This window comes from Hyaena hyaena, unplaced genomic scaffold (genome assembly GCF_003009895.1).
Source record: "Hyaena hyaena isolate Hyena2069 unplaced genomic scaffold, ASM300989v1 scaffold_6, whole genome shotgun sequence".
In the NCBI taxonomy this organism is placed as follows: Eukaryota; Metazoa; Chordata; class Mammalia; order Carnivora; family Hyaenidae; genus Hyaena; species Hyaena hyaena.
In genome coordinates, this window is record NW_024080638.1 from 6082334 (window position 1) to 6108605 (window position 26272).

Sequence of the window (26272 nt, forward strand, 5' to 3'; positions counted from 1 at the left end):
TCCATCCATGTTGCTACACATGGCCAGATTTCATTCTTTCTCATTGCCATGTAGTATTCCATGGTATAGATAAACCACATCTTCTTGATCCATTCATCCGTTGATGGGCACTTAGGCTCTTTCCATGTTTTAGCTATTGTGGAGAGTGCTGCTATGAACATTGGGGTCCATGTGCTCCTATGCCTCAGCATTTCTGTATCCCTTGGGTAAATTCCTAGCATGCACTAATTTTTATTCAGGTAGTTTGTATAAGAATAAGTTAGTCATACTTAAAGGAAATTCTTTCGGAAAAAAAAAGTGTTTATAAACACCATGCGTTTAACATAACATTCTATGCTGACAAAAACTGAGGACTGATGGATGTGGGGGGAGGGGGGGATGGGCATGGAGGAGGGCACTTGTGGGGATGAGCACTGAGTGTTATGTGGAAACTAATTTGACAATAAACTATTTGTAAAAAAAAAAAAAAAAAACATAACATTCTAATTACACACATATGTTTTTGTTTTGGCAGGTATATTTTGGAACGTCTCATCCAAGGTCCTATATCTCTGCCAATGTAACTGGCTTCAAATGTGTGACTGGAATGTCTTGTTTAATGAGAAAGGATGTGTTAGATCAAGCAGGAGGGCTTATAGCTTTTGCTCAATACATTGCTGAAGATTACTTTATGGCCAAAGCCATAGCTGACCGGTAAGCAAACTAAATTACATTAGGCTATAGTATTTTTAGTACCTGACTTCTGTTGGCTTATTGTATTTCTTACAGTCTTGGATTGAGTGGCTATATTATTTTAGTTTTTGCTAGGGATTACAGAATAGGTTAGTATTTTTAAGAAAGTAATTCATATTTTTCATAGATATTGTTATAAAGAAATAAATGAATAAATGACAGTTGTGTTCTTTAATGTGATTTGACATAATGAAAAGGAAACTTCTCTGTGATTATAAATTTTCATTATTATGGATGTAAATTTCTGTGTGTTTTAGAAATAAAAAGTACAGTCATAGCTAGCAGCTGATTTAAACTTAAAGAATATGATTCCCCATTTTGGGATTTCTCAGTAGATTATTTCATGCTCTGCTAAAAAGCCACTTAACAATTCATATGAATGGCTTAACATTTTCTCTATCATAAAATTACTTGTCTGCTTTTAAAGGGGTTCATTGCCTTGTGTGATAATTTACTAAAGGTAGGATTTTAAAAATTGAGGTATTTTTGAAAATTCTTTCATGATGCTTTGCATGTGGCTCATAGTTTCATAATGCTTCCACTGATATATATAATAATATTAAATAATAATAAATAAATATTTAATGCCACCTTTAGTTTGCATTTCTTGCTGAATCTCCACACACATATCACACATATCCCCAGCACCCCCGAACCACCTGCCATTTGAGTTGGCGGTTTTTTGGTTTTGGTCTTGGTTAGTAGTTGATCAGAAACTGAGCTATTAACTACAAACCCACTCCACTTGGTACTTTCAGAATATCTGTATCTTAAGTTTCTTAAACTATAGACTGGGAAGTTGTAGCTCCTTGCAGCTCAGGTACTGTCATAGGCCTGTGTATTTGCCAAAGCATCCAGGGGTACGATACACCGAGGTAGGGTGCTGATCCTGAGAACTGAGCTCACCCTGAACACCAGCAGTTGCTTACTCCTTATAGTGATGAGTAAATGCATAACCAGTCATGCCTGAGGTGTTCATCATCACCGTTCATTTTATAATTGTCTTAATTTTCAGAGGTTGGAGGTTTGCGATGTCCACTCAGGTTGCAATGCAGAACTCTGGCTCTTATTCAATTTCCCAGTTCCAATCCAGAATGATCAGGTGAATTGGTTGGTTTTCTTCTTTGTATACATGGTTAAAAGAAAAAGGAGGGAGGGAGTAATTTTTACATGGTCTAACTTGATATTTAAAATATCTAAAAGTTAATTTTTTGTTTAGTTCCAGAAAAGAGAGGTTAGCGTCTTTGTTAAAATAAATTTAATGTCTAAATATATTTTCTTTGCCGCGCAATCCTGAATGCATCCAATAAAGAGATGTTGAGACTTTGATATCTTTAATGTGCTGACCTCTATTTTCTAACTTTCTACACTTTGAATTTTATAATCTTTATTCATTAGAGTGTAGGCCATACAAATGAGTGTATAGACTTTTTAATGCACTAAATAAAAATAGAAAAGAGATTCATTAAATACTCTTTAAAGACAAGGGCCTTTATGTAACAGGCTAAGAGCTGATCAGTTGTGGGGGTGTGGGGGTACTGATTAGTCTTGTAACCAGGCTGTTTTAAAGAAAACCTTTTTTTTTTTTTTTAGATGGACCAAATTGCGAATTAACATGCTTCCCGCTACAATAATTTGTGAGCCAATTTCAGAGTGCTTTGTTGCCAGTTTAATTATTGGATGGGCAGCCCACCATGTATTCAGATGGGATATTATGGTGTTTTTCATGTGTCATTGCCTGGCATGGTTTATATTTGACTACATTCAACTCAGGGGTGTCCAGGTATGTGGCTAGGCATGGAAAGGTTGGCAGTCATTTGGTGGAACTAAAACTGGTTTAATTTAGAAAAGCTTGAAGAATTTATCCAACCCATTCTTTTTTCAGCTTCCCATTGAAGGTTAACATCCAGTTTAAACATTACCTGCCTTAGTGGAATGTGGACACAGAACTTAACTTGATTTTCAACTTTCAGCTGATAGTTACACTATCACTTTTATTAAGGCTCCAAAAAGACAGACGTTAAGCAATTCGGTTATCTGAAGAAGCAGGCTTGATTTTATATAGTACATTTTAAAAGAGTAAAATTGAAGAATTTCATTTTTTAACTCTGTATAGTTTGACAGTAAATTAAAAAAAAATTTTTTTTTAATTCCTAGGGTGGCACACTGTGTTTTTCAAAACTTGATTATGCAGTAGCCTGGTTCATCCGTGAATCCATGACAATATACATTTTTTTGTCGGCATTATGGGACCCTACTATTAGCTGGAGAACTGGCCGCTACAGATTACGCTGTGGAGGCACGGCGGAGGAGATCCTAGATGTATAACTACAGCTTTGTGACTGTACATAAAGGAAAAAAGAGAAGTATTATAAATTATGTTTATATAAATGCTTTTAAAGATCTACCTTCAGTAGTTTCGTCCCATGTATGTTTGATATCTGTTCTTTAATTTATTTTGCATGGCACTTGCATCTGTGAAAAAAAAAAAAAAAACACATCTGTAGTCTTGGCCAAATGGTACCCTTTGTTTTGTGGAAGTAGAGAATCAAGAGAATTGGTTCTAGGAACCTGGCTTTGGTTTTTGTTGTTGTTTGTTTGTTTTTTAAAAAGAAATAAATATATATATATAAAATATATGAATGCTCTGCAGCAAACACTATGACAGTATCCTTCAGTAGAGAAAGTTTCTTATTTGTGAGTACACTCTTTTAGAACATTTATGGGAGGGCAGCAACTTTGCTTTGAGGTTTAGAAAAGACTAGAAAGTAATCACTTTCTGGATCTAAAGTGAATGGCGTCTCGAGGTGAACAACGCACGGTGAGGTACTAACTAAGAAACTTTTTCATGCTTTATGCCTACCTCTTGTAGTTGTTGCAGAGCAAATGTAAATTGTAATAAGGTAGCTAGGCCTTGCAAAAAACAAATGGAAAAACTTTAAAAATAATAATAAAAGAGCTGGAGTCTAGTATTTATGTGAATCTGTGAGAGAGATTTTTTCTTTTTTTTTTCTTTTCTTTCTTTTTTTTTTGGCCTCACTGCAATGAACCAAAAGTGGTTGAGTTTGGTTTTTAATTGTAGCCACGTATTGAAGGCATCCTTTTGACCAACTCCTGCTGGTTCTGCCTAGAACCATCGTTAGTCACTGTACTGGTAAACCCTTCCTTCCCTGCTCCGCACCTGCCCAAGCCCCCGTCTTTCCTTAACTGTTTTTTCTGGGGGGGTGGGGGTGGGGGGGCTTTGTTTTAGTGTGAGTGGATGTTTTGATAGTTGTGAGGAAAAATGCATTTCAGACACATTTCACACATGAGCTATTTTCTTACACAGTATGTCTTGTTAAAAAGAATGTAATTTCACAATACATGTATTTAATATCTTTTTTAAGTAAGTAAATATTCTAGCCATCAGATAAATTGCAGTTAGAGTATTAAGTGGGGACAGGACGAGTTTTACTCTTAAAATCAATCAGTATCAATCTAAGTCTACTGTGTGTGTGTGTGTGTGTGTGTGTGTGTGTGTGTGTGTGTGTGTGTGTTTTAACTCTTACAGTTAGTCTAGTCTTATTTAAATTGGATTTTTGTATTCCAGTTTGTATGCCGGAATAGACTAGATCAGTGCTAGTTGTAGATGCATGCTGTGTGTCACCCTTCTCTCCCCATCATGCCGCTGAACTTGTTCATCAGGTTGTGCTTAACTTGTGGTGAACTGGACTTGTTTTTGTTTTAAAAAAAATAGGCAAAAAATGTAAGGGACAGTGCATCAGCCTTTCTGTTTTCCCCCTTTGGTAGTGGGATTTGTGCTTTTCCTCCAGGACTAGATGGCATGTTGTGCATATGAACGCCTGCTGCGGGCTGATGCCGGCAACGTGGCCGCTTTAAATTCCAAGTCACTGCAGTTTCCATGTCAAAGCATAATGTGTAGCATATCAGCAATAATTACATATTTCTAGAAAATGAACACGTTTTCACCTCACTGAGCCAATTCATTTAATTGTCTAATGACTAATATAAATTGTTTAAATTGTAATATATGTAATACATCATAATGGAATGTAGTATACTCTATGTATACACATTATGTCTAAGCTTCTCTCTGGGCCAAACTGCTTCATTTAAAAAATATATATATATATCTTGGCGCCTTATGACGAATTTGTTTGAAGGGCATTTTCTTCGCGAACAAAGGCTTTGATGCATATTCCTTCCTATGTGAAATGGGCAGTAGTGTTCCCTGAGGAAAGTTGCACAGTGAAAATCAGTCTAGTTGTGACCCACTCTGTGTTGTTGTTTTTTTTTTAAATCTCTATTACACAAGTTGAATTTTGCTGAACATGTTTGTAATTTGTCGGTTTGTTTAATGAAGTTTGGTTGATGCCATTTTTTGCACTGCTGAAGTGAAATCTCGCTTATTACTTAGCTGTTTGCTGATCTCAGTATGGGCAATGTAACAACAAATCCAAATGGCTGGACAGACTTCTTGTGTTTTGTAAATAGAAACAATGACTGTTCTGTATGTGTGTTTTATGTGGTAGTGGAGTATTTCCTTGAAGTGAAGCTTCACTTAAGCAGGACAGAGTGATTCTTTGTTTAGCAAGTTTAGAGTGATGGTAAAATTGTAAGAAATAATATAAATGTTGAAGAAAGCACCACAACAGAACTGTAGGAGTCCAAATTTAATAGACCATTAAAAAAAAAAGTGTCTAGAATACACCACGTTTTATTATTTAAAATCATTGTATGAAGTTTTTGTTTAAAATAAAAATTTGAATACAATCAAAACATTAACAATAACGTATTTTGTTTGCTGTCTTATTTTATATTTTTATAAATAACATGTTCCACCATTCACAAAAGCGTTCTATCACGTGTTAATTTGAAATCTTCCTTTTCACCTGTGCTGCAAAGTCAGGCTTACGGCTTAATGTTGGGCTTTTCTACATTGGTTCCACGTTGTAACCACCTGGAGAGAACTTTAGAAAAACAAAATACAGATGCCTGGGCCCCTGCCCACAGCGACTCCGGCCTGATGAGTGTGCAGTGAGGCCTGAGCTCTGCATGTTTGTTTGTGCAGGCAGAGTTGAGAAGCGCTGGCCCATAATCGCCCGTAGAAGAGACCCATTTGCCCCTCGCCCCCCTCGCCTAGGCTCACAGCCTGGTACCACGCCAGTGGCGGGAAAGGCCGAACCAAGGAGAAGAAATGGCTCTGCTGCTAGAGGCCTCCATGGGAGCTAGACTAGGCCCTCCCACAGGCTCTGCAGCGCCAGGCTCCTCCCAAGCCGGAGGTACTTCCCTTCCCGGCCCATTCCACCCTCACCCTGTGAGGGAAGAATACATCTAACTGGAGAGCACCTCCCAGGGGAGGAAGAGTCGAGAAGGGAATTTGCGGGGACGAAAATGTTTTGCCATTAAATAGCGGTGATGGTTGCACAACCTTGTGAATATACAAAAAACACTGAATTGTCCACTCTTAGATGTGAATTTTTTGGTCTGGTCAATTATGTTGGAATTTTTTTTAATAAATGAAAAAAAATGAAAACCACTGTAAATGTATTCTTTCTTTCCAGTCTCCTGACACCGTTTGCTGAAATGGCTTCGGGAGAGTGCGTAGGACTGCCTTTTATTTGGCATCCCTGCTCGGACTAAGAATTGGCCATTTTCAAAATCTTTCTAAATTTGACGGATGAGAATATTGTACCTCATTGTTTAAACATAGGGATTTTGTTTTCTTTTTAAGGGAGGGGGGGTGCAAGTGAGCGAGGGGTGGGGGGAGAGAGAGAGGGAACTGAGCTCACCCAAAGCGGGGCTTGAGATCACCTGATGTGGGACTCGAACTGACGAACTGTAAGGTCATGACCTAAGCTGAAGTCAGATGCTTAGTGACTGAGCCACCCAGGGGCCCTAAACATACGTCACTTTTTATGACTGGCAAGATTGAGTATTGTTGCCTATATGATTTATAACCACTGGAATGTCTTCCATTACTTGACCTTATTTAAATGAGGATCTTGATGCTTTTTTATTGTATATTCCACATCTCTTTTCTTTTTAGCCATAAAAAACAATTTACCAGACAAAAGACTGCTAAAATCTTTTCATTTAGGATAATGTCCGCTCAAAGGCAAGATGGGATGGGCATGGAAATAGTTGATGAACATTTGCATAACTAGGCGGCCCACACAAGTGTCCTGATCAAAGATCAGTCTTCCCAAATGTGATTTCCCTGCCTGTCTTAGAACACACTGTTTTCAGCTTTGAAGTAACAGTATTCTCACAGTTTATATGTATTCACAGTTCTGACATGAAGCTTATGTGGCATTTGGGTACTATTTTTTTCAATAGATTTCTGAACTTCTTTATTGTCTAGTATTTAATGACATCTTTTCTGGGCTTTAGAGTGAGGTTCCTCTAACAGTACAAAGTCAGTTGGGCTTTCCCTCCCCCCCGACCCATGCTTCAGAAATTATTTAGTCAGGAATTATGTGTTCCTTGAAAGTTTGAAAGAATTTATCCGTAAGACTTTATGGACTTGGCACTTCAAAGACCTTTTCAGTTTGTTTCATTGGTAATAATCAGTTCCCGTTTTCAACTTCTAAAGTCAGTTTTAGTCATTTATACCGTAGAGATGCATATGGCATTTTCATAATTCTCTTCAAACTCTCGCTAGCTATGTATGCTGCTGGGCAGGAGGTCTGCGGCCCCCATGCAGGTCGAACTTGGACCTCTGATCTGAGAGAAGAGTTGGCTGGCAAGGCCGCCCACCCCCCCACCCCCCGCCCCCGAGTCCACCAATATCCTCTTTCTACAGAGAAACCTTGCCCCCGTGACAACTCCTCTTGAAACACTTTAATGGCTTGATATTACCTTCAGGATAAAGCCCAAGCTTTACTCATGGCAGAAAGGCCGTTTTACGGGGCGCCTGGGTGGCTCAGTCAGTTAAGCTTCCGACTTCAGCTTAGGTCATGATCTCATAGTTTGTGGGTTCAAGCCCCGCGTCGGGCTCTGTGCTGACAGCTCAGAGCCTGGAGCCTCCTTCAGATTCTGTGTCTCCCTCTCACTCTGCCCCTCCCCTGCTGATTTTCTCTCTCTCTCTCTCAAAAATAAATAAAAACATTTTTCTAAAAAAGGCCATTTTAGGTTACATCCTCGCCAACACCTCCAGGTCCCCCTCTTACCATTTTGCCAAACCCACTCACATAAACTCTGATTGTAAACTTCCTGCAGTTTCCCTGAGTCTGCCCTTTCCTGCTCTGGGCTTTGTGCCTGTTGCCGTCTCAAACTCCAGTCCCGCTGACCTCCGCTCCGCTCCGCTCTTGGGACTCTGCTCGGGGTGCCAGCTCTCCCATGACTTATCTTCTCGGGTTATATACACCGTGTCTGTGCCTCCCCAGCCTCACCCTGCACTTCGGTCCTGGCTCTTAATACCAGTTCATGTCATTGCTCCTGTTGTTGTTCGTGGTCATCATTAAATCGGAAATATCAGTCTCTTACTTGACTTTGTGTTCCAAGCTCCTAGCTTGGACCTGACACAAAGTCCATTTTATTGGATGAATTAATGAACAAATAAAGATAAGCCCTCCTGCGGCACTAACCTTACGCCTACGGCCAGTGACTGTGGAGCCAGACTGGTTGGGCCCACTTTCCAGCGACACCATATGCTTCCTGTACACACTCTCTGTGCCTCAGTGGATACCAATGTGATCTTCTCAGGGTCGACGTGAGAATTAAAGGAAATCCTGCATCTGAAAAGCCACATTCTCAGTAAAAGCTTGTGTTCCGATAAGGATCGCCAGTCACTAAGTGAAAATGAAAGCTTAGTTCCACAGTGGGACAAAGTAGCTCTTCTTCCTCCAAGGCTTGAGGAAAAGAATCGTTCACAATCTGATGGAGAAGAGTTGCTTGATCTTTTGTAGGGCAACTGACCCCTCCGCCCTTGGTGGTTCACAGTAAATATTCTAGCGTTCAAGATGAAAATCAATCCGATTTGTTTAAACTATCATAAATAGTGCTATTGTGGCCCATAGAACGCTGGCCAGAATGTTAGAGCCGATGGCCTGAGCTGCAAGGCCTGGCAGAAAATGGCAAGACCTCACCGCACGGCCTGCATTCCCACAAGAACAGTCCGCAGAATCTGAAGGCTGAGAACGTGGTGTTCACAGCAGGGAGTTGCAACACACAGGGTGGCGTGAGGTGCACCCGTGACATGGGCAACATTCAAGGAGTTTTACCTGGCTGGAATGTTTCCAGCTCTTCTTCTTTTAAAGGACAACGGATTCTATATAACTCAAAGACAATCTCCTGGGTGTTCTCTGACTCTCCGCATTGAGAGCAGTGAGTGTGGAGGCTGAGATCTCTAGACCTGCCATCTGAAGGGGACTTTTCTTGCACATGCATGGTCTGGCAGCTTCCGTGGTTCCTAAACTGTTGGATAAGAATTATTTAAAAAAAAATTTTTTTTTTAAATTTTTTTGAGAAAGAGTGCAAGCAGGGGAGGGGCAGACAGAGAGGGAGGCACAATCGTTAGCAGGCTGCAGGCTCCGAGCTGTCAGCACAAGCCCTGTGTGGGGCTCGAACTCAGGAACCATGAGACCATGACCTGAGCCAGAGTCGGCTGCTTAACCAACAGAGCCGCCTGGGTGCCCCAGCTAAGAATTATTTTAAATGTCAACTGCAGTGCCCCACGCCCCTGTTACAAGGCCCCAAACTCTAAACCTTTATAAGCTTTCCTGAGAGTCTGATGCAGGCACTTTCCAGGACACTGTGAGAAACATTTCCCCGGAGCTGTGTCACTATGGGAACGCATTTTACACAAGTGGACAGTGGAGTGAAGGTGGTGGCCCTTGGACAGGAGGGCTGAGGCTCAGCCCCTAGGATATAATTTTTTTGATCTCTAAGTGAAGTGGCTGCAATATTGTGATTTATAGTAAGAACTATATATATATATATATATATATATATATATATTTTAATGTTTACTTTGAGAGAGCATGAGTGGGGAAGGGGCAGAGAGAGAGGGAGATAGAGAATCCCGAGCAGGCTCCATGCTGCAAGTGCAGAGCCCAAAGTGGGGTTCAATCCCACAAAGCATGAGATCATGACCTGAGCCTAAAACAAGAACCAGATATTCAACCGACTGAGCCACCCAGGCGCCCCTGTAATAAGAAACATATATTTCATCTCAAGCCCCTTTTCTGGCACAGACCTCCTAAAACCCTTATAATTTCCTTTGTGAGGAGAGGTCTTTTGTTATGTTCATGAGGTGACTGTTGGACCGCACCTAGAGTTGGGGTTGGTTGCCAGGAGAACCAACCTTGTGACTGGAGGGCTGGAACTTTCAGTCCCACCCTCCTGACCTGCAGGGAATGAAGAGGGGCTGGAGGTTGAATCAGTCACCAAAGGGCAATGATTTAATTAGTCGTGCCTATGTAATGAAGCCTCCATAAAAACCCAAAGGATGGGGTTCAGACAACTTCCAGGATGGTGATCACATGGAGAGTTGGGGAGATCCAAGCACCTGGATAGGGTACGGGAGCTCCAACCCTTTCCTCATGCCTTGGCTTCTGCATCTTTTCCATTTGGCTATTCCTGAGTTATTTCCCTTAGTGAACTGGTAATCTAGTAAGTAAAGTGTTTCTGAGTTCTGTGAGCCACTCTAGCAAATTGATGGAACCCAAGGCAGGGGTGGTTGGAAACTCCAGTCTACAGCCAGTTGGTCAGGAGCACAGGTGACAACCTGGACAATGTCTGAAGGGGCAGGGGGCCAGCGGGGGACAGTCCTGTTGGACTGAAACCTTACGTGTGGGATCTAATGCTCTCCCTGGGTAGATAGTGTCACAACCGAGTTAACCTCTTGGACACCCAGCTGGTGTCCTGAGCATTGCTCGGTAATGTGGGAAGATCTTCTCCCGCCACACATGGGAATTGTGATCGGGAACCAAAGGGCGGCCTGGTGGAGGTGTAGTCACCGGCGGTTGTCACAACGCCCGGGAATCTACAAGGCAGACTATACGGAACAGCAGATGTTGATTGGCAAACAAGAGGTCTGGAAACAGGAACCTCGAGGCAGAGGAAAACATATGGAAAAGTTAACAGAAGGTTTTCAATATTTTATTCTTAGAAACTGTAATTTTGAACTTTATTACCAGGGTAACTAGAACTTTACATCTTTACTTTGTTTGCATGGATTAGCCCAAGGCGGGAAATGTGTGGAGGAGGATCATTGCTGTGTCCAAAGACACTGAACCAAAACCGCTGAGTAGAAAGAAGTAGGAAGCAGCCTCTGTCCTTCAGAGTCCCACTGATTTGGACCAGCAGCGCCACACCTGTCCATCCAGGGAAGTCTGGGAAAATGACAACATGCGTAGTCACTTCTGATCTCAGCCCCTCCCAGCGAGGACCACTCAGGCTGCCCTACGTCCCTGCTGTGATCTTGTCTGGGGGAAAGCCGTGTGATTCCACAGACCGCAGTAGCGCTAGAAAGAAAATTGAGCTCTCTTCCATCTGAGAACAGAGACCCCCCCACCTCCAAAGCCTCAACAGAAATGTCGGGCTTCCTGTCCCTGTTACAGCTGGCCCGTATTCCGGTGGCAGTCAGTCCACACTACGGGAGGGATTCCAACGGCTGACTTGCCACATCATCAGGCAAAAGAGATTGCAGATGAAGAGAACGTGTAATTTGTAGGAATGAGGCCAACCTGGCCAGAAGATGAGGGTAAGTGGAAGCAGAATTAATGGGAGAAACAGTGAGGGAAATTCAATCAAAACACAAGGAGGGAGAAAACATAATGAGAACTTTGGAGAACATAATGAGACACAGCGCAAAAAATGAAACTACAGAACTAAAAAGCAAGATCTCTAAATTTAGAATTTCAACGTAGAAATGGAGTGATTACTTGTAAAAACCAAATTCATATTTGGAAGTGGGAGGGTGTCTCAATAACCCAGAGCCAAAGTCAACAAAACAAAAAACACACTAAATGCAAAAATTCACAGATAATGAGACATAAAGGACTGGTCAGGAGGAGACTTAGTAGAGTAACAATCGGAGTTCCAGGTGAAAGGGGACATGGAAGAAAACTAAAAACTTGATTTCCATTGAAAGCACCCAGGTGGGTTTATTGAAAAGACTCATTTTCCCAAAGAAGTGCCCTGTTGAAATTTCTGAGCTTAAAGGATAAATTTCACCCTCATCAGCCAGAAAGAACAAGGTACTGACAAAGGAAAGAGAGTGAGGCCATCATCGGACTATCAGCACTACCCGAGGCTCTTGGGAGGCACAGGAATGATATGTATAGGCTCGTGGAGGGTAAAGTGGATTATGATTGGAAAAGCTTGTGTCTAGTCAAAACATTAATATAGGTGGGCAAAAAGAAGGCATTTTTGGACCTGTAGGGCTTCAGAAGCCATGTACTCTGTCTGAAGTCAAGAAAGTACTCAAGAAAATAACCCCAATCAGAAATATCTGCATGGGAGAATTGAAAGAATTCAAGGAAAACAGTGATGAATAACGAACCTTGTGTTAGTCATGGTCTAAACGGATGATGCTAGTGAGGCATGGAATGATGAGAATTTTTGAATCAGATAAGATTTTTTATAGGGGAAATTTTAAATAGTCTTAGCTAAAATTCTAATTTCTCTCAAAACCTAGGAGTAGGGAAGTGAAAGAAGTTAGGGAAATAAAAATGGCTTCAAGCTGGGGCGCCTGGGTGGCTCAGTCAGTTGGGCGGCTGACTTCGGCTCAGGTCATGATCTCACAGTCCGTGTGGGTTTGAGCCCCGTGTCAGGCTCTGTGCTGACAGCTCAGAGCCTGGGGCCTGCTTCAGATTCTGTGATTCCCTCTCTCTCTGCCCCTCCCCAACTCAAGCTCTGTCTCTCTCTGTCTCAAAAGTAAAATAAACATGGCTTCAAGCTTTGTGGAGGTTTACAAACCTCAAGGGAAGGGTTGCAGTGCTATTCTACGGTGCGCAACAAACAACTCAAAATTGCTCCTTAGACATGAAAAGTCCTTTGTCCGTTCTTCCATTGAGGATCTCTTACGGCAGAAGTAGTAGTATATCTTTGAGCTCTTTCTTTCCCCAACGCCCCCCTCCCTTTCTCTTTCTCTCTCCTATCTGTCTTTCTGTCTCTCTGTCTCTCCCACCTGTTGTCCTTTCTTTACTGTCTCAGCTCTCCATCCTTTTTGTTTGTTTGTCCGTTTCTACCCACATTCATCTTACCCTTTACACAGGGCAGGTTAGCTACAGATTAGCTGCAGGCCCACCTGTTCAGATCCAAAACCCATCAAGATGTTCACTGGGACACAAGGAACAACTTCTCCCTTAGAAATAAAAACGGACTAACAGAAACCTTGTGATTATGGTCTTTTTACACAATCCATTCTCATTAGAAGGCTGTGCACTTTGGGGCGCCTGGGTGGCTCAGTCAGTTACGGGTCCAACTTCATGATCTCGTCATTCGTGAGTCTGAGCCCCGCATCGGGCTCTGTGCTGATGGCTCGGAGCCTGGAGCCTGCTTCGGATTCTGTGTCTCCTTCTCTCTCTCTCTGCTTCTCACCTGCTCACACTCTGTCTCTCTCTCAAAAATAAATAAAGATTTTTTTTAAAAAGAAGGTTGTGCACTTTTAAAGAGGATTTCTCCCCCTCAGTTACAGAGTCCTGTATGAAGTTCAGAGTCATTGGGAAGCAATAGGGTTGAGACGAGAGATAGGAATGGAGGTAGGGACCATGAGAGGAAGATGGATGGGGAGACAGGGCAGGAGCATGCTAAGCCTTGAAATCCTAGATAAAGAATGTGGGCTTTATACTGAGGGCAGTGGGGAGCTATTGAAGGGTTTGTGTGTTAGATATATTTCTCTAGTTGCTACATGGAAATGAAAGAGTTTTTCATGGTGATAATGACCTTGAAGGCAGAGACCAGAAGGAAAGTTGTTGCTGTAATTTAAGAGAAATTCTGTTTATTTATGGAAACATCCTCACCTTAATGACCTTAGTGTGCTTTTCTAGAAACTTTTCTTTTTTCCATTTGTGCAGGTCAGATGGGAATGTGCCACTTATAACCTGCTCGCTTTCTACAGTGGGAATACTTTCATGTCCCAGACCGACCCTATGTCTGCCTTTATGAGGGTCTGACCCCCAAAGCCCCAGGAGGCTGACACCTAAGAAACATCCTATCAGGATGACATCCCACTTCATCTAACTTCCTACCTTCACCTGACTTCTCCAGGACATGGCTTCCAATTTGTTCCTGCATGACAGGCTCTCAGTGCCACTAACTTTATTTCCCTTTTCTGGCCTCCCACTCACAGTTTAGCTTTCCCTGCTGCTACCTAATATTCAAAATTTAATTCTAAGCCATGTTAAATTAAAACCTTAGCTAGGGGTGCCTGGCTGGCTCAGTCGGTTAAGCGTCTGACTCTTGGTTTCGGCTCAGGTCGTGATCTCATGGTTCATGAGTTCCAGCCCTATGTCAGGCTCCGTGCTGATAGTATAGAGCCTGCTTGGGATTGTCTCTCTTCCTCTCTTTCTGGCCCTCAAAACTATCTTGTGGTTGCATGTAGCTGTAAAAGATAAATGTAGCAATGGGTATAATTTCCAAGTTTGCTTCCAGACCCCTATTATGAGGGCTATTATGGTAAGAAAGGCAAATTAAGCCTTCAAGGAGTACTGTCCAATAGAAACATAATGTGAGCACACATCTGATTTTAAATTTTCTAGTGGCCATATTTTAAAAAGGTAAAATGAAACAGGTAAAATGAACTTTGGTAGCATATCTTATTTAACTCACTATATCCACAATAGTATTATTTCAACATCAAATCAATATACAATGTATTAGTACACTTATGTTTGTCCTATGCTACACTTACAGAACAACTTATTATGGACTCCAGCTACTCAGTAGCCACATGTGGCCAGTGGCTACAAGATTGGATAGCCCAGCTCTACACCTCCTCCTCCCTGCCATGAGAGTTAGCCAGAAGCAATGATACATAATCAGAACATTCTCAGAAATGCGTACATAATCAAAAAAGATTTGACTGTGGCTATGGTTATTTGGTAATGTTCCTCTCATCCCTTTTTAACATACCTGTTTTACCTCTGCAGCCATCAGATAAACTCAAAGAAATATATAGTATTCTTACAGATTTAATTAGGCAGTGATTCAAATTGTATCTGCTGTTCCAGATGTGATGTCTTTATTAGAGCAAAGCATAGTTCCTAACATCTGGTGTGCAACTATGGGTGTGGTAACCGTTTTTATGCATTCAAATAAGGAGAAAGCGTTCATTGCAATTTGTTTTCGCCTGGCAAGCACCGCTGCCCACCTTCGCTGTCTTGCCTTGGGATTACAGCAACTCTACCCCGTGCCATGATTTAGTCTGTGCTTGACTATCTCCTTGTTCCATAGGACATGCTGCTGGCCCTTTATATTGATGACATCAAGCTAATGGACCCTGTAGGCCCGGATGCAGCAGGTGCTGTAGGGACCTGAGTAAGATACAGATGTGATTGAAGTGAGAGAAGCATGCCATGAAAATATAGGGGCTGCTGCCTCCTTAAGTGTGAGTCTCTTACACGGTGCAAGCATTGGGGTACCGCTTTGAAGGGAAGAGGTAGGTGGGCCTTGCAACTTCTACCATAAGAAAGAAGCACATTGCTGGGGGCGCCTGGGTGGCTCAGTCAGTTAAACGTCTGACTCTTGATTTTGGCTCAGGTCATGATCTCACAGTTTGGTGGGTTCGAGCCCCACATTGGGCTCTGTGCTACCAGTGCAGAGCCTGCTTGGGATTCTCTCTCTCTCTGCCCATCCCCTGCTCATGCTCTGTCTTCCTCAAAATAAATAAAGTTAAAAAAAGCAGCACATTGCTTGACAGACCTCTTAATATTTGGGAGGCACTATGCACCACATTTAAGCATGCTGCTTTGACCCTTTTACCGGGGGACCAAACCTTCCAGGATTGAAATCTCACCCCACCCCAGAGAAAAGCCAAAAAACCCCTCTCCCACCAGTCCTCTCACCCACAGCATAAACATGTAATCCGACCCCATCAATAAAGCTTATTCCACAGAGAAATTGATTTTAAAGTGAGCAATATAAGGAAACATTACTGCATATATATTTATTTTTTCTGTCAATAAAGTAGCAGAACTCTGGCTTTCACAGCCCTCAAGACTGAGTTCTTGAAGAGATGTCACAGACACTGGCAGAAATAGCAGTTGCAGTAAAATTGAATTTCTGACACAGAAGGGGCACAGGGAAGTGGCCACAGAGTTGGTTAGTGCTCAGGGAAACAGCCACGGTGTTTCTGTCCTAAAGCCAGTTCTATGGCATGTCTGTCCAGGCCCTGGAAACATAGGGCAATGGCTGATTCTCTGGTCTTGTCAATCAGTCTGCAAACTACCCATTATTCCGAGACTGTTTCTGTTGCTTGCACCTGGTGACCGACTGATCCATGCAGGGGCCAGTTCCATTAGAAAGGGCTGAAGGGTACATAAGAAGAAGGAAAGGAAGGCAAGTCTAGAAAGTGTGATCGTGGAAACAGTGCAGGTTTCCGAGCAGGAAACTGATGTAATCAAAGTGGTGCCTTGGGAAAAATTAAACTGGCAACAGTAGGGGAGCTTTATTAAGGAGGAACTTGAGGCAATTTCTAGTGAAAGTTATGACAAGGCCCATGAAGAGACCAACGCACTAGCGTCGGTGAGACGCTAAGGCTTGGACCAGATGGGGGTCTAGATCAGGGCTCATGCAGGTGGGTAACAGTCTCATTCCCAGTTTGGCTCTTGGCAAAGAACTCACATGGCTTTCTAATCACAACTTTTAATATATTAAAAGTCACTAGTGACCATTTCTTTCTGGGAGTTGACTGAAAAAAATTATCAACTCAAATCCGTCCAGATGTCACATGACAGTTCTATGTGAATTCAAGTTTTAATTGAACATTCCGTGAACTTTTTTTGTTGTGAGGTCCTCAAAAATCACATTTCTGCGAAGCAAGTTAGTTCTATAAGAAATATTTCCAAGGAGCAGCATCTTACTCAGTGTTTAATGGAAAGAAGAGAAGTAACATCTGACTGTCTAATCATGCGCCAAATCTGTGAGCCTATTTATTCCTTCCAAGAACCTTATGAGATTGTAATGATTGTATTCTTTTTTTTTTTTTTTTTTTTTGAGAGAGAGCGAGCCAGAGAGAGAGAGAGCGTGCATGCAAGCAGAGGAGGGGCAGAAGGAGAGAGAATCTTAAGCAGGCCCTATGCCCAGAGCAGAGCCCTACTCAGGGCTCAATCTCACAACCATGAGATCATGACCTGAACCAAAATCAAGAGTCAGAAGCTTAACCAACTGAGTCACCCAGGCGCCCCTGATTATATTCCTTTTATAGATGATAAGAGTAATTAGGAATTCTGACAAGTGAATTCCCCACTGTTTTCAGAATTCCCACTTGGCCCCAGCTGGTCTAGCTGAGGCCCCACTTCTTTTGTTCCAAACAAAGGGGCTCACAGAAAACTTAGCGATGCTATGGGCATCAGAAAATGACTGTCTTTTTCACTTCCAGCCTGGGCCCACCGGAACCCAATAGGAAAAGCAGAGGGTGGGGCGGGGGTGTGGTGAGGAAGAGCTGAGTGAGCTCATTCTCAGCGGGGTTGATGGCAACCACCCCCATCTCTAGTTTACAAACGTGTTCCCACTTGTTTCTTTATTGAATGAGATCTTCACAAGGACTCTCTGAGTAGGTATCATGAGGTCCATTTTAAAGATGGAGAAACTGAGGGGGCGCCTGGGTGGCTCAGTCGGGTAGGTGTCCAACTTCGGCTCAGGTCATGACTTCTCGGTTCTCGAGTTTGAGCCCTGCATAGGGCTCTTTGCTGTCAGCACAGAGCCTGCTTCAGATCCTCTGTCCTTCCCTCCCTCTGCCCCTCCCCCACTCATTCTCGCTCTCTCTCTCAAAAATTAACATTTTAGGGGAAAAAAATGGAGTAACTGAGATTCAGAGGTAGACTTACATGTGTACAGTTATATAACTCATAACCGGCAGAGCCAAGGTTTGAGTTCAAATCCTCTGACTCCAGAACCAGGACATTTTCCACTGTATCGGGCCACAGAGGAAAATTAAGGATGGAACATCTCTCTGGATAGAGTCAGGGGCCCGGGATTCCCTGGTGGGAGGCCAGTATCCCTGCAGGTGTCCTTCCTTCCTCAGGTTGCTTTGGGATGCTTAAGGCAAATCACTCTGTGCTGTAGCCAAAAGCTGGTGTGGCATGCTGTCTCAAGCATCGAAGCCCAACGATGGCCGTACATTGGGGAAAAGGTGGTGCTCATTAACCATACTCCTCCCTCCTAAGCCAGCTTCCAAAGTGACTGAGGCATAATCATAAGATTTTACAAAAACAAAGCTCAAATTACTAGCTTTATGGCTGAGAAGGAGACCGAGGGTTCACCTCCCCAGACTTCCTACTGCTTATCTCCCGAATGGCAGTCTTTTCTCTCTGAGGGACAGAATATATCCTGGTAAGTTCCTGCATGGAGGAGCAGAGAACCTAAGTTTTCGGAGAGCAAGCTGCTCCAAAAGAGAATTTTCTGGTTAGTCACTTCTCCCTTGGGGAGCACTGTGTGAAGGCGAGAGGGGCTGAACGTGTCTGCGCATGCTTTCACCTCTTCTCCATGACGGTGTGAGGAAGGGGGAACAAGCATTCCTTCCTCTCAACACCGTGCTTCCCACATTGCAACAACCTCGTTTATCAGGGCCCATCGGCAGAGGCAATATGTAATTCATTCTGACGAGGAGAGAAAGACAATGGTGTTTGATGCCTTATCTAGAATGGTAGGTAAATGAGACAATCATGTAAGAGGAAGGACTAGTAAGCAGGAAGAGCAGATGTGTTATTTGCGGACTGGTGGAACCACCAAATTAGATTCTCGGGGCTGTAAAAAGAGATCACGTACAACAAATCCCTGCTTACCTGACAGGCTTGTTTGGCAAGGTCATATGGGAATTCATGGAGCTGGGATGTGAGTCCAGGCATTCAGTTTGGTTGCCCTAAAGAAGTCCGATGACCTCAGCCCCATACCCATGACCCACCCCCTTCTAAGGCTTTCTCACCGTAGGGCCCGTGCTGCCACTGTTGTCCCCTCCAGCATGGCCATAGCTGAATGGGGGAAGGGTAGCCAGCCTAGATGTTGGTCTATGAACTGAGCAGGAGGGACTCCAGTGACTAATTGAACCCACTAGATTCTGTCTTTTGAGGATTTCTGAATATGAGACATTGGGCACTGAGCAACCGATAGGAAGGGCAAAAGACACAGAGAAGAGGCAGTAAGAAGAAATGAGTTGAAGCTATGAGTGATCAGAGTGTGAGGTTAGATGAAGAGTAAAAAGCGTTTCATAAGTGGAGATGTGAACAGCAGAAGAAAGGATGGAGGAACTGGATCCAAACAATGCGGAAGCTGTAGAGTAGTGATTAGCTCCTCCTACTGCTGAGGGAGGTGTAGAGATCACCCAGCTCAATAGCTATTGAGCTATGTATAGGTTCGCCAGAGACCTGGTTATATGGCCAAGATGTCACCCTTTCTTAAAACACGTAGCTTCATAAAACACCAACACTCGGGGTAAAATGGATAAGCCTTTTTGTACAGTACAACCCAAACAGGAGAGCACATTGGCTTTTCCAAGGGCGACTGCACTTGCACAAACCGTATAAATCTTATTTAAAAGTTTTGATCCAGTAGTTGTATCCCCTCTGGCAGTAACACATACAGTTTTTTACTAGCCCAGAATTCACCTATGATCCTTTCCTCCATCCCAAACAATCACTAAGAGGGCCTTAGAAACCTCCTGGGCCTGCCTATACAACTCCTTATTTCCTAATCAGGCACTCCTTGGGCACTGGGTGCCTCCATGTTTAGTGTCTGTCCTGAAGTCCAAGAATAGCATAGGCAGTTGGGATGATTAAGTGCCCAGAGCATGGCTCCCTATTCACACGGCGTGGAGCAGCTGGGTGGGAATGCACATGTTGGATGAAGAGAGGTAAGTCAGGGGGGAAGATAAGAGGAACGCCCTGATAGGAGGAACTATAATCTCTAGCTTTGCTTGGAGGTGCCCCAACCTACTGCAACTTGACTTCCTCACCTTCTTCACCCCTTTTTTTGCTCTCTGCCGCTCTTCTCTCCTCCCCATTCCATCTCTTCCTGGCTCCTGGGGTGATATGAGTAAATTCCAACAAAGCTTCTACAGAATCCAGGTCTCCTTCTCCCGGAGAGTCCCCAGTGATAAGAGCATTGATTTTTCACAGCTGGGTACAAACTTGACTTTATTTTCTCACGCATAAATTTCGCGAAGTTCAGTCTCTCCAGCAAATGGTGCTGGGAGAACTGGATAGGAACATGCATAAAAATGAACCTGGACTACTTTATTACAACATACACAAAAATAAACTCAAAATGGATGGAAGATCTAAATGTAAGACAGGAAGCCATCAAAATCCTAGAGGAGAAAGTAGGCAAAAACCTCTTGGACTTCAACTTCTTACTCAATACATCTCCAGAGGCAAGGGAAACAAAAGCAAAAATGAACTATGGGGACCTCATCAAGATAAAATGCTTCTGCACAGTGTAGGAAATAATCAGCAAAACTAAAAGGCAATCAACAAATGGGAGAAGATATTTGCAAATGACATACCAGATAAAGGGTTAGTATCCAAAATCTATAAAGACCTTATCAACACCCAAAAACCAAATAATCCAGTGAAGAAATGGGCAAAGTTTAAAAGCCCATTTTATTTACAAAGATATAGGAAAACAAGTGCCCTCATACACTGCTGGTGGACATAAAAATGGCACAGCTTTCAGGCTGAAAATTACAAATCACATGCCTTTTGAACTCCTTAGTGTTCCACATCTAGGAATGTATTCTAAAGATACACATGTAGTAAACTTTACTCTCTTTCTTTCAGGAAGTATCCCTTAAGGGTGGCTCCAGTGAGAAAGAAGCAGGCTTTGGAATTCTCTGTAGCCCATGATATGGGATAACCAGTGTTGCATGTAGCCAACAGCATGTCTGGGTTGAGAATGGATATAGATACGTTGCATCTCTCTCTCCATGGAGCCTACCTCTATTTTTTCCAAAAGAATGACATAGAGAGCACCTCACTACATCCCTTAGAGAGTGCAGCTGAAGACCTCAAACTATTCACCAACTATTCTGCCTTTCTGATGAATGAAAGACTGTAAGAGGGTTGTGACCATGTAATAAGAGATATTGGGCAAAAAGTGACAGTACTGTTGCATAGGAAATGTCAGAGCGTGGTATAAATGGGAAGTCATTTTCAGTTCTGACCTCAAGCAGGAAGGGACTCCTCTAGCCAAAGAGCCTTTAAAACTCCTTTTTGCCACCACAATCTGTAATGAATACAGCCACTAGAAGAGCACACAGTCCTTGGTTAGAGATTCAGAGTGCCAGGCTCACTCAGCCATTCCCAGATTCAGCATCCAAATACTGTACCTTCAAGTGTGTGCAGAAAGATGCCCTATAGCAAATGGATCCTATAGAAAGAGGCAGACCCCCCAGTGTAGGGCACACTGTGTGAGATGAGGAGACATGGGCTACCTACAGAGAATTAGATGCAACCTGCCCCTTTGCTTTAGGGTCATTGCCAGAATCATCTAAAGAGGATCCAGAGCTGGGGTTCAGAAGCCATTATGGGCTGGTCCCTGGTGTGTATGGCAGCCTTGCTCCAATCCTTCTCAACATTTCACTTTGCCATTTCCACAAAGTTCTGAGCTTGGTGAATTCCAAGGCAATATTAGAGTCCTCCAGAAAAAAAACCAAAATATGTATTGCCTTTCACTAATTTTTTCCCCATCACTCCTGCATACATTACAACAGTTCTTCATTTCAGGGGGCATGGTAATTGGATGGAAAGTGCATTTCACTTCACAAGTAAAAGTAGGATGAGCCTTCCTGGGCTTTATTTTCTTATCAGCAGTATCAACTTTTATGATTCTGTGGCAAATTTGCTAACATGGAAAGAATAGGGAGGGGGCTGAACAGAACAACGGTGGGGTTTGGAGTGCCCAGGTGACAGGGTGATACTTCAAAGAGAAAAATAGGTAGGCCCTAAATAAGCTGTGCCCTGAGTTTAGTAATGTTAGCTGTGTTCATTGTGAGGGCAGGTGTTTGCCCTTTGATAACAAGTAGACTTTAATCCTAGGTGTGAGTACAAGTCATGTCAACAGGGTGGTTCCAGAGAAATTCACAGCAATTGCCCAAGACACAACATTAGCCCACAACCAAATGCTCACACTGAAAAATTACTGGCAAGTGGGAATGCCAGTCTTGATGCAGCTCATTAGGTAATAGAAAAGGCACTGACTCTTCCAAGTCAACAAACATCTTTGGAGGCTTCAAGAGCTAGCCGGGCAAGCCATTCCAGCAAGGGAGAGGTGTGGCTCTGGTGTGTGGTGACACACGGTGAACACCCAGGCTCTGTCGCACTGATTAGTTGTGTAATGGGTGGATGAGTCAAAGATCATGCTTCCTAGCTTGTCAGATACTTGGTAGCTCCCAGAAACTTGCTCCAGACTTCCAGTGGCTCCATGCAAGCAATCCTGGGGCTGATTACAAGACCACATCAAGACTCAAATTTCAGTGTCTTAAGCACTGAAGCAAAATCCTCCTGACTCACATCCTTTAATCCAGAGAGGGAGATTTCAGTCAGAGATTGTGTTTCTGTGAGCATCTTCATTTTCATCAGGGCCTTGTGAATTTATGTGGACAGCACAAAAGAAGGAGCAAATTAAGAGTCTGGTCCGGCAAAGTCGGTTCTGGCAAGGTATGAAATCTTACCCACAAGACATGGCCACGCTGGCTGGTCAATATCACCTATGGCTATAGTTCTATGTTCCCTGCAGGGAGCTTCCTCCTCCAAGTCCCCTGTAATATTGGTATCAACACTTATCACCCTGCTACCTGGTAGTTTTCGAATGGATGGAATGGTTAGCTTTCTTTCCAATCCCCAGGGATTGGAAAGTAGCCATATACTCCTAGGTTTAATCCCTGGCTAAGCTACTTAATTGGATGACCATGGACAAATAATCTGAGTCTCGATTTCTTCATCTGTTTATTAAAAATAACAATATGCACTTTGTAGGGTGTTTTTGAAGATTAAATTACATCAGTTATTTAAAGTGCCTAACACAGTGCCTAGCACAAGTAGAAGCTCCAAAAATGGTAGTTTTCATCTCTGGAATTAGTGAGTCTCAGAATTGGAAAAAAAAAAATGTTAAAGGTCATCCAATAAGACCCTCCTCTGCTATTCTGTTGCCAGAATTCCCTATTGCACCTCCAAGACATGTGACCATCCAGCCTCTACTCTGAGTCCATCGAGGCAAGAGACAACACTCTTTGGGAGTTCTGAGGTTCTTGCTGAAATTGAGCTGAAACACAGCTCTCAGGAGCTTCTACTATTTGGAATAGTAAACCCTTGGCCATGTACAAGACCAGCACTCTGGCTATACTGACTTGTGCCACACAGCTCTGGGTGATGCTGTTCACATAGACTATGGTGTAAATGGTGCCTCTTGGAGTTGGGCATTGTGATGGCCCTGTCTATGGACCAGTCATCCAAATATTTAGTCTCATATTCCTTTGAGTCTTTTCTTCTCCAATGAAAACCTCCAAATTGCTTCTTTCATGTCTCACATGACAAGTTTTGCATCTCCCATCACTCAAATCACTCTTCTCTCAGTGCTCAACTACATACTGCCTGGATCAGGGCACAAAGCTTTAGTCATCATCTGACCAGTTTGGAGAAATGAGACCCACTGTTCACATTTCACGCTGCTAAGCTATGTTCTCTCATCCCTATTCCATCCTGAACTTGCATGATTCATTTTATTATTTCAGTTCTCACTTAATCCTTACACTTGCCCCTGTGAAATTTCATCCAAATTTCATCATTCCAGGTGGTGAAGACATCTTTGTATCATGCAACATACTCATTCTTTCATGTTGGTACTGAGATTACTCAAGACTCATTGGATAAAAGGCAGATTCTTTCTCAAGAGCAAAAATAAACGATTGGGACCTCATCAAGATTAAAAGCTTCTGCACAGCAAAGGAAACAACCCACAAAACTAATAGGCAACCAACGGAATGGGAAAAGATCGTTGCAAATGACATATCAGATAAAGGGTTAATATCCAGAATCTATAAGGAACTCACCAAACTCTACACCCGAAAAACAAACAACCAGTGAAGAAATGGGCCGAAGATATGAACAGACACTTCTCCAAAGAGGACATCCAGATGGCCAACAAACACATGAAACGATGCTCAGCATCCCTCTTCATCAGGGAAATTCAAATCAAAACCACACTGAGATACCACCTCACGCCAGTCAGAGTGGCTAAAATGCGCAAATCAGAGAACTCTAGATGCTGGCGAGGATGTGGAGAAACGGGCACCCTCCTACACTGTTGGTGGGAATGTAAACTGGTACAGCCCCTCTGGAAAACAGTGTGAAGGATCCTCAGGAAACTAACAATAGAACTCCCCTAGGACCCAGCAATAGCACTGCTAGGAATTTACCCAAGGGATACAGAAATGCTGAGGCATAGGAGCACATGTACCCCAATGTTCATAGCAGCACTCTCCACAATAGCTAAAACATGGAAAGAGCCTAAGTGTCCATCCACGGACGAACGGATCAAGAAGATGTGGTTTATCTATACCATGGAATACTACATGGCAATGAGAAAGAATGAAATCTGGCCATGTGTAGCAACATGGATGGACCTTGAGGGTGTTATGCTGAGCGAACTAAGTCAGGCAGAGAAGGACAAATATCATATGTTTGCACGTATAGGAGGATTAGGAGGAACTTAACTGAGGAACAAGGGGGAGAAGAAGGGGGGAAACGGTGGGGGAAAGGGAGAGAGGTAAAGCACGAGAGACTCTTGAATGCTGACAAAAACTGAGGACTGATGGATGTGGGGGGGAGGGGGGATGGGCATGGAGGAGGACACTTGTGGGGATGAGCACTGGGTGTTATGTGGAAACTAATTTGACAATAAACTATTTGTAAAAAAAAAAAAAAAGGCAGATTCTTTCTTCCACTCTTAGAAAATTCCCTCCAATTGACATAGATTCTTTTTTCTTTCCTTCCTTCCTTCCTTCCTTCCTTCCTTCCTTCCTTCCTTCCTTCCTTCTTTCCTTCCTTCTTTCCTTCCTTCCTTCTTTCCTTCCTTCCTCTTTCCTTCCTTCCTTCCTTCCTTCCTTCCTTCCTTCCTATCTCTTTCCCTTTTGATATTGTTGCACTAACATCCAGTTAAGATGTCTATTGACCACAACTGTACTATGACTTTGTTGAGTTTCTTATTCAAATTATTTATTCCTTCAGACAACAGTATTGGACACCTGCTGTGTCTTGACACTGTAGTAAATACCTACAGTGCAGGCAGTGTTGTGCTGGAAAACATTTAACACTGACTACCCAGAAAATATATCTCTGATCTGTAGCATTTGCTGATTTCCGTGACATAAGTACTTCCAAAATGGCAGGTTTCAAACTATCAATGTGATGTCACTGAACATGAAGTTGGGAGGAGACATGCACAATTAGCCCTTGTGAGCTAGCATGAGCCAACTCTGGCACACTACTGATGATGTACGTGTGAATCATAGACGGTTTCTGCCTTAGAAAAACTCCAGGAGATTCTTGGAGTCTGGTGATGCACAATGCTCGTCTTCTCTCTAGACCTGCTGTGCAGACACAATGTCAGTGAAAGAAATAAGATTTGTCAGGTGTGAGTTGTTCTCAGTGAACCATTGTTGTTTCATAATTGCAGTGGACCTCTCTAAGTGCTTGTGAACCTAAATGTTTCATTCAAAATTATTTTCAGATGCAATATTAAACTCATTCACCTATAGTTTAAGGAATCCCATATCCTCCCTTTTAAAAAATTAGTACAGGGGCGCCTGGGTGGCTCAGTTGGTTAAATGTCTGACTTTGGCTCATATCATGATCTTGCAGTTGGTGGATTCGAGTTGTGCATCAGGTTCTGTGTGCCAGCTGGAGCCTGGAGCCTGGAACCTGCTTAAGATTCTGTGCCTTCTCTTTCTATGCCCCTCCCCTGCTCACACTCTATCTCTCTCCCTCTCTCAAAAAATAAATAAACATTAACAAATGTTAGGGGTGTCTGGGTGGCTCAGTTGGTTAAGTGTCCAACTTCAGCTCAGGTCATGATCTCACAGTTCATGAGTTCGAGCCCCGCATCAGGCTCTGTGCTGACAGCTCAGAGCCTGAAGCCTGCTTTGAATTCTGTGTCTCCCTCTCTCTCTCTCTGCCCCTCTCCCACGTACACTCTGTCCCTCTCTCAAAAATAAACATTAACAACCACCTCACGCCAGTCAGAGTGGCTAAAATGAGCAAATCAGAGAACTCTAGATGCTGGCGAGGATGTGGAGAAACGGGCACCCTCCTACACTGTTGGTGGGAATGTAAACTGGTACAGCCCCTCTGGAAAACAGTGTGGAGGTTCCTCAGGAAAC

At 43.0% G+C, this 26272-nt stretch overlaps 2 protein-coding genes across 2 annotated transcripts in view; one reads left to right on the forward strand and one right to left on the reverse strand.

The window, feature by feature from the left end:
* The window catches only part of UGCG (UDP-glucose ceramide glucosyltransferase), a 37728-nt gene extending 32696 nt beyond the window's left edge, over window positions 1-5032 (forward strand). The window contains exons 6-9 of the mRNA XM_039240724.1: window positions 515-693; window positions 1748-1834; window positions 2326-2515; window positions 2890-5032. Of these exons, the coding sequence (XP_039096655.1) occupies window positions 515-693; window positions 1748-1834; window positions 2326-2515; window positions 2890-3060 (627 nt within the window). The 3' untranslated portion in view covers window positions 3061-5032. The remainder of the gene's footprint in view (window positions 1-514; window positions 694-1747; window positions 1835-2325; window positions 2516-2889) is intronic.
* A 6007-nt stretch (window positions 5033-11039) lies between these two features.
* SUSD1 (sushi domain containing 1) overlaps window positions 11040-26272 on the reverse strand; it is a 243638-nt gene continuing 228405 nt past the window's right edge. The window contains exon 19 of the transcript XR_005529943.1: window positions 11040-11069. The gene's annotated coding sequence lies outside the window, so the exon portion shown is untranslated. The remainder of the gene's footprint in view (window positions 11070-26272) is intronic.